General features: G+C 37.0%; 1 protein-coding gene across 1 annotated transcript; it reads left to right on the top strand.

Moving 5' to 3' along the window:
• The first annotated feature begins 1,841 nt into the window (after positions 1 to 1,841).
• LOC114479690 (nuclear RNA export factor 1-like) lies at positions 1,842 to 17,185 on the top strand. The gene is made up of 21 exons (XM_028473508.1): positions 1,842 to 2,079; positions 3,587 to 3,782; positions 5,556 to 5,688; positions 5,771 to 5,854; positions 6,116 to 6,220; positions 6,497 to 6,577; positions 7,391 to 7,460; positions 7,849 to 7,937; positions 8,055 to 8,162; positions 8,260 to 8,369; positions 12,349 to 12,385; positions 13,354 to 13,422; positions 13,580 to 13,635; positions 13,746 to 13,853; positions 13,945 to 14,003; positions 14,495 to 14,610; positions 14,693 to 14,735; positions 14,826 to 14,904; positions 16,376 to 16,558; positions 16,640 to 16,700; positions 16,776 to 17,185. Exons 1-21 carry the CDS (start codon positions 2,064 to 2,066, stop codon positions 16,812 to 16,814), a joined length of 1,842 nt encoding a protein of 613 aa, XP_028329309.1. The 5' UTR covers positions 1,842 to 2,063; the 3' UTR covers positions 16,815 to 17,185.
• Positions 17,186 to 18,035: the final 850 nt, after the last annotated feature.

Here is an 18,035-nt window from a genome sequence, read left to right as displayed (position 1 = left end):
TAAAACAAACCTAATTAAAACACGTCAGTTCACTTTGAAAAAAAAAAAAAAAAAAAAATATATATATATATATGTATTATACTCATATATATTTATTTATTTATTTTTTAAAGCAAAAATTCATTTACCGGTAGTGCGCCAGCACATATATGCGCGCATACTCGTTGTTTTGGGACAAAGCAAACTTCCTGACATTGTTGTGTGGAGTATGTGCGCTTCACTGCAGACATCAAAGAAAATAATATGTATCATTGAGACGATGTCATTGTTGTAAATAATAATTATTTTGTAAAACAAACAAAACATTTGGTGATAAATAAAAAAAGTTCTGACAAGATTTTATATGTTTTTATGTAAAACAACAATAATAAAATATTTGATATCAAAATAAGGTATTTTTCAGGTATTGAATCCAATTCATAATTGTTAAAAAAAAAAAAAAATCAGAATACAAGTTAAATTCTCTTTAAACTGACCCTGTAAACACTTAATTCCTAATGCAAATTTATTTCTGAATTAAACACACACACACCCTGCGGTGCCTGTTTCCCCGTGATCAAAGCCAGCAAAGGCTTTATCCACAGTGATGATGTCATCAGTTCTAAAATTTGACGAAATTGTCCAATCCCGGTGGACAATTTTATGAAATAATTAATTAACGGTCTCATTGCAGTCCAAACAAATCCAACGTAGCACACCTTTGAACCAAGCAGCAGCCATGTTGAAAGTCTCAGTTCAATCTGAGCCTGATTCGCAGAGATATTTGAGTCACACAGACACAGACAGACAGAGATTCCTTACTTCTATAGTTGTTTTAGAAAGTTTTCTAAGCAAAATGTTGCAGTTGGATAAAGGGGGTATTCAGGAATCAGAGAAAGGGGGGATTGAGCCAAATAAGTTTTAGAACCACTGATTTAGGAGCTGCTCACACAAAGCAATAATAAGAGCTCTGCTTTAAGTGACATATTTACCACCAAGGCTGCCAGCCATCCGAAATGAATATACTACAGTACAACTGTTTGTAGTACATATATCTATTGTGCAAATTTAGCTAACAACTGTGTTATCCTGACTTTAGCATAGTTAAAAAATACTTGGCATTTACCTAAATTTACATCATAATAATGCAGTGATTCTCAACTTATGTATGTTTTTATGTATAACAACAATATTAAAATATTTCAAATCAAAATAAGGTATTTTAATTCTTACTTAATAATTACATTTTTCAGGTATTGAATTCAATTCATAATTATTGTGAAAAAAAATTATGATAATAAAAATAATGTAAAAAATTAATAAATAATTCCGTATACATTTTGGAAATACCTTGGGCCCACAAACAAAAAGAATAATGTTATTAATAATATTGATAATAACAATGATAATAAAAAATGACATAAAAGTAATTCTCCGTTTTGAATAAGGCTTTTTAATTCTCAGTAATTACATGTTTCCATTGTACTATTTAAAAGGTTGAAACCATGCTATTTAAAAATCATTTGAAATTTATGTTTTGAGTAAATTCCGATTGATTTTGTTTTTGATTTGATGTTTGGTTTTTGATTGTCAATGTTGTGTATTATGTTATTTATTTTATATATATATATATATATATTAATAAAATAATATATTATAAATATATAACAAATGTCGTATTTATTTAAATTTACAATTAAAAACACAAAATAACAGTCATACATTTAAATGCGTACTATTGGAATATTTAACAAACATCGTATGGTCAAATTTACGTTCCAATATCACGTCCCAGCTGTTGCGAGCGAAGGAAGTGACGTAGTCTATGCGCATGCGTTGAAAGGACCGAGCGCTGACAGTAAACAGGAAGTAGTCATCTTTACGTCACAAGTCGTTCTATTCTAACTTAGAAGCTGAAATCGTCTTATCGAAGCCATTTGTGTGTGTTTTTCTCACACACGTTGGGGCAGTGTGGATTAGTCTTTCTGTTGGGTTTATACTTTGTGTTCAAAGAAGTCCGTCTTCCACGGACTGTTCGACGGAGCCGAGTTTTTATCTTTGAAAGACAAGACGGTCACAGGAACATGGCTAATTACAACGGTAAGGGACTTCTGTGGAGCTCAGCGTTAATATCAAACATCTGCTGATTCCCTTAGAGCAGGGGTGTCCAATTCCGGTCCTCGAGGGCCACTATCCAGCATGTTTTAGATGTTTCCCTCTTCCAACACACCTGATTCAAATGATCAACTCCTCATCCAGCTCTGCAGAAGCCTGATAACGATCCTAATCATTTGAATCAGGTGTGTTGGAAGAGGGAAACATCTAAAACATGCTGGATAGTGGCCCTCGAGGACCGGAATTGGACACCCCTGCCTTAGAGGAAGACGACTTCAAAATGAGGAGGGAGGTCAGCAGAGCTGGGAATAGGGTCCAGAGTGGTAGTAACACAGTGTCATGGAGTCTCTGTACACAGCTGGTATATTGTCATAATACAAGTAAACCATGTGCCAAACTACACTATACCTACAATCTATGGATCCTTTTAGGTTATGTAATATCTCAGTATTAGTTATTAAGGCGGATGGATTTATATTTGTGGGGACATAGGGCCCGATCTATAAACAAAACCCCAAAAACACTGTCAGAGTGAACAGAACCAGACCAGATGTCCACTACACCTGGTTTCCCTCCACAGGTCCTGGACCATGTCTCCTCACACACTAGGAATGTTTAGTAGGGATGTCCCAATACAACTTTTTCCCCACTTCCGATGTGATACCGATATTGCAGCCTTGAGTATTGGCCGATACTAATCCGATACGATATCAGCACAAATCATACATACTTTTATCACTTATTTTGTTGTATGGAATGTTATAAAAGGTTTGATCAAGTGATGTTACTCAAACAGAGAACAATAGTCAGCAACAGTACGGATGAGAAAATCACCCATTTATTATTAACCACTTGGCTACATACATTTTAACCTTCACCTATAATATCTACAGTATTCTACAATTGAATTAATAATATATATATTTGAGAATTTAGATGCAGTCTGATAAAATCCATGTTAATTTTCTGGTTGATATCGGACCGATATCATTATTGGATTGGGACACCTCTACTGTTTAGGATTTATTTTTTGGATGTTTCATCTCGTAGCTGCTGCTCACGTTCTTTGTATTTTCATTTGAGTTTTAAATCAGTAAAATAAAATAAAAATAACAGCACTGTTTATTTGATTTTTTGATTTATCGACACAGATTAATTTAATTTCACTGACTAAATTTGCTTAGTCAATTCATTTATTAAAATATTTCATTATATAATTATATCGTAAATGTATAATTTTAATATTTTTTATGGCAACTGAATGCTGGTACAAAAATACATTTCACTGCACATTGTACAATCTAAGACAAAGCATAGAGATCCACCGTGCTATAGGAAAATTCTTGGCCAAAATCAAAAATGAAAAAAAAAAACCAAGGCCAAAATCTGAAAGAATGAATTTTGTTATTATTAGTAACATTGCATTTATGGCTATGCATGTGTACTAAACTCACTAAAATTATAGGTTTATGATGTGGATTTTCTTTTACAGAAGACAATGACAGAATTGCACTCCAACATTTTCGCAAAGGCCGAGGCCCCGACAAGGGATCGTCGTTCTGCAGAGACCGGCATCGGGGGAACCACCGTGGTGGATTTGGAGGATCTGGACTGTGGTCCAGGCTTGGCATCAATAGAGATGTGACCATGAGCGACAGCGCTCAGGACAGCAGTTCTCAGCAAAGATAGTAAGTGTTGACTTTCATTAAATATTGTCTTCCTAAGAATGGATGGTTTTCCTGAAACAACATTCAATTCATACATTATAATAGAAAAAGTATCTCAGTAATACAACAATAATTAATAGCTATGCAGCGCTCAAGCCAATGTGAATAAGACGTGCTTTTTCAAATGTTGGTTCACAGTTGGAGATGGTCCCACATGTTTTAACCCAGACATTTCATTTAATTGTCACAATCCTGTTTCTTACTACAGTATCTATTTATAAAGCAAGGTGTGTGTGTCTCAAATATATCTGTGGATAAGTCGGGCCCTATAAATACATTTTTTAAATTCCGTTTTTTTAGAAATATTTATCATTTCTTAAAGAAAATATAAGTTTTAAACTCATGTGAGGAAACAAAATAAATACTAGTAAATTAAAAAAAACCATAACTAAACAAAAATGTACGTCAAAAATAAAACAAGATGCAATTAATAGATATAAATTGTACTGACATGGATTATTCTGACTGCTCCTTTTTAATTATTTATGTCATATAAAGATGAGAACAGCATTAATGTCAGTATATTTCCTCTTGGGCATCAATGGTTTACTGAATCTGAGCAGGTTTGATAATTAATTTAACTTAGTTTAAATGAACCTAATTTAAATGATCCTATTTCTTGTAGCTCTGATGAGATGTTGTTAGAATGTAACATTCTAATAACATTGTTCCAACTGACTTTTATTTTGTAAACCGGAAGTTTCCACTGAAACGATTGTAGTTGAGGTAGCTAGCTGACTGTGACTGTGTACCTATGAGGCACGGACAGACACAACAGTTCGAACACTGAGCAGGGGAAGACGATTAAAGCTGATCACGTTCTCATGGAGCAGCGCTACACGAATTACGGGCGGAGCTTCACAGGCACAGCAAAGTTAAACGGGCACTGGAGGCTCTGTAGTTAAGAGTCAGTGATGATTTGTGTTGCTTTTTAGAGGGTGTTTGTGGTGGTTTAAGATGAGTTTAATGCAACCTGAACAGGAGGAGGGAGGGCGGTGCACCTAATAAGCGGTCCCCGGAAACATTTCCCCGTTAAAAAAAAGTTCTTTGCCCCATGGTGACAGTGTTTCATGCCGATTTTTTCCATTTCTGCGTTTTACCATTTTCATTGGTCGATTCCGTGATTCCGTCTGCGATTCCGTTAACGTGGATTTTATTGGGCCCTAGATCAGGCTCAGATTGACCTGAGACTTTCAACATGGCTGCTGCTTGGTTCAAAGGTGTGCAACCTGCAGCTGTACCATTTATCATCACATTTGGTTACAACAACTTCAAACTGGACTGTACCAAAAACAAAGGAGAGCTGACTGCAGAGTCTGCAGTACACAAATCAAAGATTGGTATTGCAATAGCCTGTTTAAAGTGATCATATAACAACTAATCAGTACTGGTACTGTATGCTATAGATAAAGGAGTGATAATAATACAGTCAATGCTTTGAATTTCTTAGATATAACTGTGCAGTATTCTTGAAACCAGATAGCAGCAGATGACAGAAGGCTCATTACAACCAGAAGAGACATAAGACTTTTATTTTTTAGAGACTTGACTTGGACTCGTGACCAAAGACTTGGACTTGCAAAAAAAAAAGACTTTTCTGCCTGGAGTGCACCACTACGTAGTAGTTTCCTGTGAAATTTTTGTGAAAACCCACAATCCTTAGCACTGTTTGGTCACTTGCGTTTTGCTCTTGTACAGAAATCATCATCATCAGTATTATTATGTCTTGTTCAGCAATCCTTCTGGGAGAGAATCTTGGAAAGGAGACGGCCGTATGGACAGAGATTGGAGACGAGGCAGAGGAAGAGGATGGAGAGGATCTTTCAGAGGAAGAAATAGAAGCCAAATTGGCTGGTTCAAAATCACGGTGTGTAAGCTCACACTCACATCTGGTTAATCTGCTTTGTGATTGGTCTAACAGGATCCCAATTTGTTTGCCTTGTCAACAGATTCCTCACGGCACAAAGTATGACAAGAAGTGGTTAGTGCCAGCTCTGCAGGACATCTGTTCCATCCCTTACACTCCTATTCAGGTGAGTGTTGGCAGGATTTTATCATTTACTAATAAGTGATTGAGATAAAAAGCTGTTGTTTTCACTTGCGATGTATGGAGGAAATGCCTTTGCTTTATCATTGTATTTATCATCCTTTGTATACTTTGATTATAACAGCGTGCTTCTTAGTTTGAACACTTTTCCCTGTATTTTATTTACTTGCGATAATCACTAATACTTTTTATATCTCTATCAATCACCTAAATGTTATGTTTTAATTGCATTTTTTCTATTTACTAGTACCATGAAGACCACAATAAAGTTCATTTCTACGTTGATAATTTCATCACTGCCAGTGCCCTGCGCAAGTGTTCTCGCAAGGTCACAGACTGTGATGGCTATAAGGTACGTTTGTGGTGACAACTGGAAACACAAACTCACTTCTATGAGAACTTTGTGTTCAGGATCTGTAATTAGTCTTGAGCTCAGTTGAAAACTACAGTCAAAACCACCAACTGGTTCTCAGTGTTTGTTCAGTTCATCTCACTGTGAACAATGTTTACTGATAAATGTATTCTTTGCATTTAGTGAATTGTTTGCTAAATGTTCTCACAGGCTCTACGTGATCATTTTCACTCATTAGTTTGTGATCTTGTTTTTTCTTGACTGATGTTCCTCAAGGTGGAGGTATACGTCAACCGCAGTAATCCCCCCAACTTCCTCTTCCCTGATCTGAAGGTTGAAGAATTGGAACATCTGAAGGTCAGTGATAACAAATCATCCAGGGGGTCAGTGTAGACATTGTGGAGGAGTTCAAATACCTGGGAGTGGTAATAGACAATAAACTGGACTGGGGGAGGAACACTGACTCCCTCTACAGGAAAGACCAAAGCCTCTTCTATTTTCTGAGACTTCTGAGGTCCTTCAACATCTGCAGAAAAATGCTGAGGATGTTTTGTGAGTCTGTGGTGGCGAGTGTGATTCTCTACTTTCTTTCTTTCTTTCTTTCTTTCTTTCTTTCTTTCTTTCTTTCTTTCTTTCTTTCTTTAACGTTTATTCTTTTTATTTATAATATTTCTTGAGTGCCTGTAACTCAAGTAATCTCCACCTGCAATAAATAAAGTACTTCTGATTCTGATCTTATAATATTAAACATTTTATGTTTGACAGCAACTCAAACAACTGATATTCTCTTGGATGCACTTGTTTTGTCTGTGGTGTGACACAATTAGTTTTGCAAAGAGGTGGAAGATTTCCAGTAAATGTCCAAAGGAATTTTAAATTGGGAATATTCTAAAATAGAAACTTTTCATGGGAATTATGTATAGGAATTTACTGGAAATTTTGAGTTATTTTAAATAATAATGCCACAACCAAATGTTAACATCCATACAAAATAGTACATACAATAGCACATCTTGTTTTTTAGGACTTGCAGAAAGTAATATGTTAGCATTAATTGGTCAAAGTTGTTGTCTGTTAATGGTTAAATAGTTAACCATGAGCATCCCTGATTTAAAAGAATGTTTTTGAACTGTTTTAAAGATGGTTTTTTTTTTTTCCTCTTTTTTCTAGCAATGCATGTCAAAACGTTTTGATTGCTCACAACAAGCTTTGGATCTGAAAAGTATTCACACAGACCCAGGTAACCACACCACCTCTTTTGGCATTAGATTATTCACTTGGCCACGTCCTTTGACATCTCAAAGGAAACACCTTTTATTGGGGATGTGTTATTTTATATAGTGGAAGTATTTATCAATCACTGCTTTTTAAAACACAATCTAAATGGCTTGTGTTTCTGGGTTAACAGGCTGGAAGCACCAGGTCATTATATACAGTTTAAATTTTTGTGGTTAGAATTATTATTCATTGATTACAGTTGGTTTCATAATGTTATAATGTTTTTTTTACCTAAAATGTTTTAAATCTTCAGAATTGTGTTGTTCATGATTACATATTACCTTGTGGATTATTTCATAAGTGGACGTGAATGTTGAAACTTTTATCTGTTTACTTTTACTTTGAAACAGACTTGGTGTCCCGGGATATCAAAGTGGTTTTAAACAGGAAAACAAACATGGAGGCTGTTATTAAGATCATTGAAGGAAACATTCCTCAGGTAACGGTCGTACGACAATCAGCAACAATCTGTGTATCTTCATATATTGTGGATACTTTAAAAGTTAGATCATCAAAGTGAAGTCCAGACCTAATGAAATCAATGTTTTCTTTGCAGTTGACAAGTTTGAACCTCAGTCACAACTGCATCCAGAGACTGGATGAACTCAGCGAGCTTGTGACCAAAGTGCCTCATCTGAAGGTCCTGAACCTTTCACACAACGACGTAAGACTGGCCGCTCCAAGGCTTTCATTGTCATGTTTGTGTAGTAGTGTTGAAGGTTCATGTGTTGACGCCCACCGGCTTCCTGTTTGTTCCTCAGCTGAAAAGCGAACATGAGCTGGACAAGTTGAAGGGGCTGAAACTGGTGGAGCTGTGGCTGGTCAGAAACCCTCTCTGTGACCTTTTCAAAGACCCATCTTCATACGTCAGGTCAGTTTTCTATTCTGGGTTGTTAGAGATGTTTACACATGAGCTCAGTAGATTTACTGTGACTGTTGTTATTGTAATTGTAATGTTAAAATCCTGAATATTTGAATGTAGTTTGTTTACCAGATGTAGTTCTGGAAACTTGTTTTCTTATGATTCCTAAAAATAGTTGACTGACCGCTCTGCATCCAAGAAGCTAATGTTTCCATAGTTCATTAAAACAGACGCCCAGTTATTGGTGTTCAGCCCGTGAAATACATTTGTTGTGTAAACATTTGCAGATTGAAAAAGATTTGATTAAAAAATTAATGTTTTGATGATTTGTTATCGAAGGCAGTTTTTGTTAATCCAACGTCTTATATCTGAGTTTCCCACGACATGCAACCACCGTACGTCAAACCTGCTGTTGTGTGTTTTTGTTCCTAATGAATGACTGAATTTTCCCAGTTGATGGAGAACTTGTAAACCAAGGAAGCCCCAACAATGTCCAAATGGAGAAAAGTGCTTTGTGTATGGTTGTTAAATCACAGGGTCTAACAGTGCACTTAACTGGGGGTTGATGGTTTTGTCACTTCACATGTCATTGAGCTTTACGCAATCAGGTTTTTTTAGCCAATCACCGGTCAGTGAGTTTAAAAAAAAAAAAAACGATTACTGATCCGATCATATGAATTCAGGTTGGTTTTGTTTTGTTTTTGTTTTTTAAGTAATGTCCAAATTCCTTTGGTACGACCTGATACAGATTCACGGAAAATCAAATGGTACCATGTTTCAGGACCTAAACGCAGCCTTTGTGACTGTGGGAGTGGAAGAGTTGGTTATTTCCATACAGTACCTGAACATAACGTTGCACGCACAAGAGCGTCATGACTCCACTTTTAAAAATGTGATGCAGACCGAGCACTGGTGTAAATGTGAACTCAGCCATTTAATTTAGTCTTTGAACTGCAGCTGTGTCGACTACGAGAGAGTTGGAGATGAAGCTGCGGAGGCAGACCACACCTCCATTAGCATTAGCATTAGGAGCAAACACATATATCCTGACTGTCGCATCGCAAAACATGCTGTTGCTTATAGTCTGTATTCACAGGTGCACAGCGGAGGTGGGGCGCACACACTCTTCTGTGTCCACCATCACCCTGAAACGGACTGAAGTTTCTGGTATGAAAGCGAAACCGCTCTAGGACTCTCCCTTTTAACATGCTGAGTAAACAAAACAAGCGTGTACACTCACACACACACACACACACACACACACACACACTGACAGCTTTCAGAGCCAGTAAACTGGGGAAGAAGTCCAGTGCTCAGCCGCTCCGCTATAGGCCGAGAGACATTTTAGTGGTTTGCACATAGGTTTTCACCTTTATGCACAAATGAGAGTGAAATACTATAAAGCCGTGTCACATAACGCAAACAACTCTTTGGCGTAAATGAGACAATAAAACAATGCAATGGGAGCATTGACAGAAAGTTTCATTACGACAATTGATCGATCGGCAAATTAAGACATTACAGCCGATCACATTAATTGCATAAAATGCTAAATATCGGCCGATCTGATAAACCTGATCAGATCGGTGCAAAGCCTATACGTACAGAATATTACAATAAGCAGCAAAACTATTGCACATCTCACACCAGGGTCCAAATAGTGGGAAAAAACACCAAAGACATTTATACCCTGTTCACGTTTCTGTGCACGTGGACTTTCCTCTACATGTACTTTACGACACACTATAGTTTAGTATAAAAAACATTCTGGTGACTTATAAATTACTTCCTTTCCTGTGATTAACATTTCTTTTTCATGTTTAAAACTAAATGTCATCTGTAATCAAATGAAAGGACGTGACCAGAGCAGAATTTAGCGCTCTCACCACTTTGGTCTTGTCACTGTCTCTCTGTGGGATATCTTTCTTTTTACGCTTTCCCGTGAAGCTCTACCCAGCTCTCCTGTTCTCACATCCTGGTTAGTTATCTTATTAACTGCTACAAAACACAAGCAAACTGCTAAGGTGTTATATATATATGTGAATTTATTTTAAATATATAACCAATTTCTACAGATCGTTAACATTTTTTAAAAATGAAAACCTTGTAGGATCTTTTGAGCAGTACTGCAAAACCATCCATATCATGTATGTGGGAGAGAGCAATGAATGCATCTGTTCTTCTAAACTTCACTGAAATCAAGGAAACCCACAGACGATACAGCCCCTCCTCTCTTAGCAAGATGGCCCATTCAGCTCCCTGTACAGGCGGGTATGGAAGGCTGGATAGCCCATGACGGGTAAGATCCCACTGCCAACCTCGGGACAACCTAAGGCAGGCACAGTCACGATTACTCAGCCTCTAGTTCTGTGGGATTGTGTTCGCTGAGCGCAGTCATGAACGATGGAGACAACAGGACTCTACGGGTGATGCTGTTGGGTTGAGGTGGAGAGGGGCGGGGCTCATAATCAGTGGCAAGCCAAAGACGTAACAACCGTCCGCCTCCACACACATTCTCGTGTAGGCCTAAGGCAAGCCTCTTGTTTTCATTGAAGTGGAGCGTTTGGCTCATATCTTAAACTGCAGATGTAAATGTGTTTGGATGGAAGGTTGAAGCTCCACCTTTGCCTGAAAAAGCCTGTGATGTGATCAGTACACAAAGCTCAATCCAAGGGAGAGCAGTGAAGACGACAATCACTCTTAAGCTACATTTACTCTCAAAACTCTACCATTAATCTAGTTTATGAAAACATAATCACTTCAAAAACATTTTTTATTAAATGTATTGACCGAGTTACCTTGGCTTTGAACTCGGGTTGAACAATTTTGGAAAACAATTGAATTGCGATTTTTTTTTTTTTTCCCTCAATATTGTGATTTAATATGGGATTATGCGATCTTGTCATGAATTTATCAATGAACGCAAACATTAAATCAATCTGTTTCATAATAAACAATTTCAGATTTATTTAAACTTTAAATAGATAATAAATATACATTTTAAAGCACAGATTACAATAATAAAGCAAACAAATCTGTGGCTTTACCTCTTCAACATATCAAACTAACTTCACTTTCCATGAAACATGTAAACATGTGGACAGCACTTCTTAAACACTCTCTGAACTTAACACGACAGGACAAGGAAAATTTTTTTTTTTAAATGCAGCCTTTGCAATCAGAAAATTGTGTTTTATGATATTGCGATAATATCGCAAATGCAATTAATGGTTCAGGCCTTCTTTGAACAGAAACAGTAACTGGGATGTGTGGTGGGACTGCTGGGTTTAGCACATGGAGACACCTCCTGTCCTTCTGGTTTCAGTCTGTCTTCAGGTTTTTCTGCTGATAATCAGACTCACTCACTCAACACATCCTGACCAGCTTTTTTTTTTTACTTTGTGTCTGTAAAATGTACTTGATAATTTTCACCCAGACTCCATTTTGTTCTTGAGTGACGGTGACTCGTTGGTTGCCCTGCATCTTAACCAGAGTGGGAGGAGTTAAGGCCAGACTGGTGGTAACCACCTCTCTCCCAGCAGCGTATCACTTCTGTCTTTAGAAAAAACCATTTGTTTGGCAGTTTTCAGCTCAAACTGGTAGACCGTGTTTGTGTATGTGTTGCTCTGCCACGTCAAATCTGTGTGTATCACCAAAGTGGGGCAGAGGGTGAGTATACCTGCTGGTAAGTACACTCCAGGGTGGGCATTCAGGTGAACGTGGGACATGGTCAGGCATGTATGTTAGCGTATACTCAACAATAAGGAAGCTGAAATCCTTCCTGGCGCTGGTCATACTGAAACAGATGTTTATAAATGAAATGTGATCTCCCAGCTGTTCTACACAGCCCAGCGTAGTGTTGCAGTGAACAAAATGAATGTGTTAGTGGAGCAGCAGGTCTTACTGAGTTCTACAGTGATTAACTTATTGTGTCAACTTTGAATTCTCACACTAATTTCTCTGCTTTTCAATTTTGTTTACATACCAGTGCTGTGCGCCAGAAGTTTCCCCGGCTTCTGAAGTTGGTAGGTCTACTCACTTATTCATTCATCAGCAGTTCATGGTCACTCACTCTTCATTTCTACCACCAGAGTTTTGATACTAGAGGACCTTAGTGTTTAAAGTCTTTTTGTCAATTATCAGTTCTGTTAAATCTGCTGGGAACAATAATTATTGTTAACTATTGAATGAAATAAACTTTCAAGCAACAATTTCAACCTTTTACATTTAGATATATCTTCCATATATTAATCTGAGGGCTACAGTATGTTTTTATCTGATTTAAAAACTAATAAAAAATAAAAAGATCTTATCTAGCAGCTATAAGTACAGTATAGTGTAGTTGTTTACAAGATGCAAAGTCTTCAAATAATTAAGTAGTTTTGTTTTCCCCAAATATTTATTTATTTATTTTTCAGAGACGATGCAATAAACATAATTACGATTAAGGTTTACAGCTGATGCGACGCATAAAGAGCTTCTAGCTAATGCTAATTCACAGCTCATGTCCCTGGTTGGGCCTTTTTACACAATTTACAATAATAAAATGCATTAATACAACATTTGTATAAAAGTTTTTCAATCACACACATAAACAATCCCACATACATTCACACAGTTATTTACTTTGGTTTGTTTTCAGCCAAGACTAAACCCTAGAAGTGAACATTTTAAACTCCGATATGGTTTTAAATTCTGTGGATAATGAGTTCCACAGCTTCAGACCTGAGTACGATGTACCAGTCACTATATATTTATTATTACTGGTTCATTTAGTTTGAGTTTGTTTTTATCCACATGGACCAACCAGATTAGTTCAGAGGTCACAGATTGGCTTTGTTCTGGTACCTTGAGTTTAGTTTGTGTTTTGGTCCAGTGGTTTCTAAGGATAATGTTATGGCCAGTGTCAGTCGTGTTTCATATAACACCAGATAATCGCCAAATGAACTGATATTTTCCAACTTGTACTAAACTGTGTATTGTCCCTCATCAGGATGGAAATGACCTCCCCCCACACATTGGCTTTGATGTGGACACACCCACCACTCTCCCACCTTGCAAGGTTAGTCAGTGTGATGCTGAGTTGTCTGTTGTGTTCAAAACGTCACTTGTCAAAGTAAAAGAATATAGAAGCCACTATATTTTTAGATTCAAGCCTTTTCTTTTCTGTGATGAACGTCTCATTTCTCCTGCTAAATGTTGACCATGTGATCACACAGGGAAGCTGCTTTGGCTCTGATGACGCTAAAGTCTACATTCAGCGCTTCTTGCAACAGTGAGTTTCTAACACTTTTCTCTGTTGTTTCACAGCGTTTCTAACAATAAGTAGGAAATGACATCAGTGATTGGTGTTGATATGCAGAGTGTGTTTTGTTTGTTTCACAGGTACTACAGTGTGTACGACTCTGGAGACAGACAGTCACTGCTGGGGGCCTACCATGATGAGGCATTATTTTCACTAACAACACCATGCAATGTCCAGAATCCATCAGGGTAAGGACACACACACACACACACACACGTGTATAACTTTGATAAAATGGCTACATTGTGTTTGAGTGCTGCTGATGTCTTTGTTTTTCAGGGGCAGTCTGAGAGAATATTTCAAAGACAGTAGAAACCTGAAGAGGACCAAAGACTCCAGTAAGTTCTCCTGAAGTGAACGTATGACTTGTAATGATTAGGGTTGGGTACCGAAACCTGGAACTAGTATGGGACCAGTTAGCATGGAAATGCTAGTAACCGGGTCCAATAAGAACAAAAAATTTGGTGTCAAACATTACTTGATACACATGACGTCGGTGCCGCTGCTCAGATTGTTGATCAATGACCTCATTTCTAACCGTAGCACATGCACAAAACACGGCCTGAAAGAAGGTGCGTGACACTATCCGCCACAAATAAATGAATGTGTGGGAAACCCTGATGTGAATTTGATCTAATAATAGTTTATTTGTTTAGTTAAATGTGTTAAATTTGGCTCTGTTAATAAAAGGGCATTTTGAGATTTTGAAGTTAGTTTAAAATAACGATTAAGCACCAGAAGCGTTGAAAAAGTAGCGAGTAGTAACCGATACCCAACCCTAGTAATGATGGAGCCCACCTGATGTTTGTCTTGTTTTCACCTGCCCTAGCGATGCGTTTCCGTCTGCTGAAGCACACACGGCTGAATGTGGTGGCGCTCCTTAACGAGCTGCCAAAAACTCAGCATGACATCACCTCTTTCACCGTGGACGTAAACGCCTACACAGTGAGTTCACGTCTGATCTGCCACACACTGAGTTACATCATTTGTGTTGTTCACACTCGGCCAAACTGCTTTGTTTTCACAGAAAACGCTGCTGTCATTCACAGTGGGCGGAGTCTTCAAAGAAGGTCAGTATCTTAGTCGTCATGGTTATAAGAAGATCCACTGCAACTCATCTATTCTCACTAACGCTTTCCTGGGTTTTTGGGCTTTTTCAGTTGTTGTAGATGATAAATCTAAAGAATCTATAAGGGCCTTCTCCAGAGTTTTCATCACAGTTCCAGCAGTGGATTCTGGGTAAGTTACACACGTAAAACCGAAGTGCTGATTGGCAGCTGTAGCTTCAGATAATGCTTGCCTCCACTAGTATGACTGGATGAACAAACATGAAATTGAACATGTTCAATTTCATATCTTTAAATACTGTATCACCACATGTGTTTTCTGTGTATTCCTATATTTACCTAATGTATATTTATTTGTCCATAAAATAAAATGATAAACAATAATGCTTTTACACAACAACCATTGTTATTGTAGAGATTACTAGGGATGGGCACCTTTCACATTTAAAGCGATACTCGGTACTCGTAAATCAGTATCGGTACTCAACGATACCACTTTTCAGTACTTTTGTGTGGTAATAAATATTAAATAATATAATCTCAAAATATTCCAATTTACCATATTTAGTTCTCATATCAATGATAATAATAATGATAATAATAACAAACAACTTTAACAAATATATCAAATTTGTATTGTAGCAACAATATAATCAAGGTTGGGGTCAATTATAATTGTAATTGATTAATTGATAATTAATTACAATTATGGCATAATTATAATTGTAATTGTGATTTTAAAAAATCTGTTGCTGTCATAATCATGATTAGATTGTAATTGAGTTCAGATAATTGACTATTTAATTGTAATTGCCATGAAGATTCTATCAAAATTGTCAATTATAGTTTAAGGCTAAACTGGTCAACCATGTTACAGTTCTATGTACAGTTCTACACATATATAGTTAACAATATGTTTCATATCAAACTTTCCCACATTTTATCATTTTAAACATATCAAAACCTATAATTTCGTTGATTAGGAAGCCTATTTCTAATAGATAGGAAATAAATTAGATGATATTTAGTGTATTAGTGTTAACTTGTATTAGGTTATTTATTTCAGGCTCAGTAATTAATTGATTAATTGTATTTAAACTAGTAATTGAGAACGTAATTGTAACTGACTTTCAGAGGATAAAAAATTATTGTAATTGGATAAAATGCTGATAACTGTCATCGTAATTGAATTGTAATTGAAGACGTAATTGTAACTGAAAAATGTAATTGACCCCAACCCTGCTGACTACTGTCAGTGCAGTCAAACTAAAGATGAACTGTGTCCCTCCTTTTTCCTTTCCTATGCACTTTTCCTTAACCCTGTGGAAGATGTCATGGAGTTAAGGAAAGGCGTTAGGAGAGGAGTTAAGAAAAGATGATCACGTTTGTTTTGATAATCAGACGCACTTCCACGAGGTGATGTAATAATCCTACGGCCACGCCTCTTTCCTCAGAAAATTTGAACACTCTTTTATCATGGCCACCACTTAAACACTTCCAGGTGTTAAAGGACAGTGGATAGGAAAGGAGTTAGGAGGGACTATAGGGACGCAGCCTTGTTGTGGCCCTATATTACTGTAATATTAACACCATAGAAAGTCTCTAACCGTTGAACCCTGTGGTCCTCATTCATACTTGAACAGTTTGTGCATCATCAACGACCAGCTCTTCATCAGAATGGCTACAACGAAGGAGATCAGCAGAGCTTTTGTGGCGCCTGTCCCGCCCCCTTCCTCCAGCCAAGTGCCCACCCTCACTGCCCCACAGCAGGAGGTGGTCAGCACCTTCTCCCTGAAGTCAGGCATGAAGCTGGAATGGTCCCTGAAGTAAGTGTCCTCTCCTAATGCCGTCTACCAGACTGGGATGAATGTCACAGCTCACTGGTAAACACTGTCTGTGTGTTGCAGGTGTCTGCAGGACAACGAGTGGGACTTGAACAAAGCAGCACATATCTTCACTCAGTTAAAGGTGACATGACTCTAAACAATCCACGTCATGGTTTAAATGTGCTGATGTCTAAAGTAGCAACTGTTTCTGTTTCAGACGGCGGGAAAGATCCCAGACGTGGCGTTCATGAAGTAAAACGTTGAAGAAAGAAAAACAGTCTTTGTATTTTTGTATTGTATAAAGTCATTGAACTCATATGAACCATTTTATCAGATATTTGACCTGAATACTGTTGGGTCGTGAGTCTTTTAGTTACATTAGTTCATTGACCCCCTACAGAAACCACAGCTTGCTTTATTGGTAATAAAATCACATTGTTAGTGAGATAATTGTGTGCGTTCTTTCTGTACCCACTCCAGTTCAGGTTGTTTTCTACCATTACAATACACGTAAAACCCTGTTTTTTATTTATTCCATGCTGAGTGGATCTAGTTAAACTATTGCTCAACAATAGGGGTGTGAAAAAAAAAAAACCATTTCACGATACATCGCAATTTTTTTGAGTGCTGATTTTAAATAGATCTTTTTATTTAAAAAATGAATTTATTTATTTATTGTTTCTGATATTTAATTAATACTTTTGTGTATTTGTGCAATATTTCAGTGGTTACAATGCTTTCAATGTGTTGCAATGGCTACTTGATTTTATGATGGCAGTGTGTAATGCCTGCAATATTTATGTATATAGGCATTTTATTTTCATATCATCTGTTCAGATCAATGTTTAAACTGATACAAAAGGAGAAATTATTTTTTCTTATTTTTGCACATTGTCAGTAACTCAGGGTGATTTATCCTTAATGTTCTCACTTATAGTTGTTACAATGCCGTCATTATGTTGTCATGGTTACTTTGAGACTTCTACACAGTAGTTTCAGTGAAAAGAAACTGGTTGCACTTTATGTTATGATGTCAGTGTGTAACACTGTTTTCTTTTTTTCACAGAAAATGTGCAAAAACACTAATAATAAATAGGATGTTTTGAAGCAAATAGTTTTGACTTAATTTGTCCTCTGAATGATCAATATCTACTGATGAACATATACAGCAATTTGATTTTTTCATCTCTATGTTTAATTTTGATATTAACTGGGTAGAATATCGTGATAATATTGTATCGTATTGCAACATCCTTGCCAATACTCACCCAACAACAGACTCCTATGATAGTTTGTCATTTACAGTGTTTCCCCAAACTGTTCACAGTCCCGTACCCCTTCAGACATTTAACCTGAATCCATGTACCCCCCACCACTGCACACTTAAAAAAAACATAATGGAATGCAGTGTTTTTTAACCTTGGGGTCATGACCCCATGTGGGGTCGCCTGGAATTCAAATGGGGTTCTCTGAAATG

The sequence above is a fragment of the Gouania willdenowi genome, chromosome 17 (genome assembly GCF_900634775.1).
Source record: "Gouania willdenowi chromosome 17, fGouWil2.1, whole genome shotgun sequence".
NCBI classification, from domain to species: Eukaryota; Metazoa; Chordata; class Actinopteri; order Blenniiformes; family Gobiesocidae; genus Gouania; species Gouania willdenowi.
The sequence above is the reverse complement of the archived record's forward strand: the minus strand, read 5'-3'. Positions and strand labels throughout refer to the sequence as shown.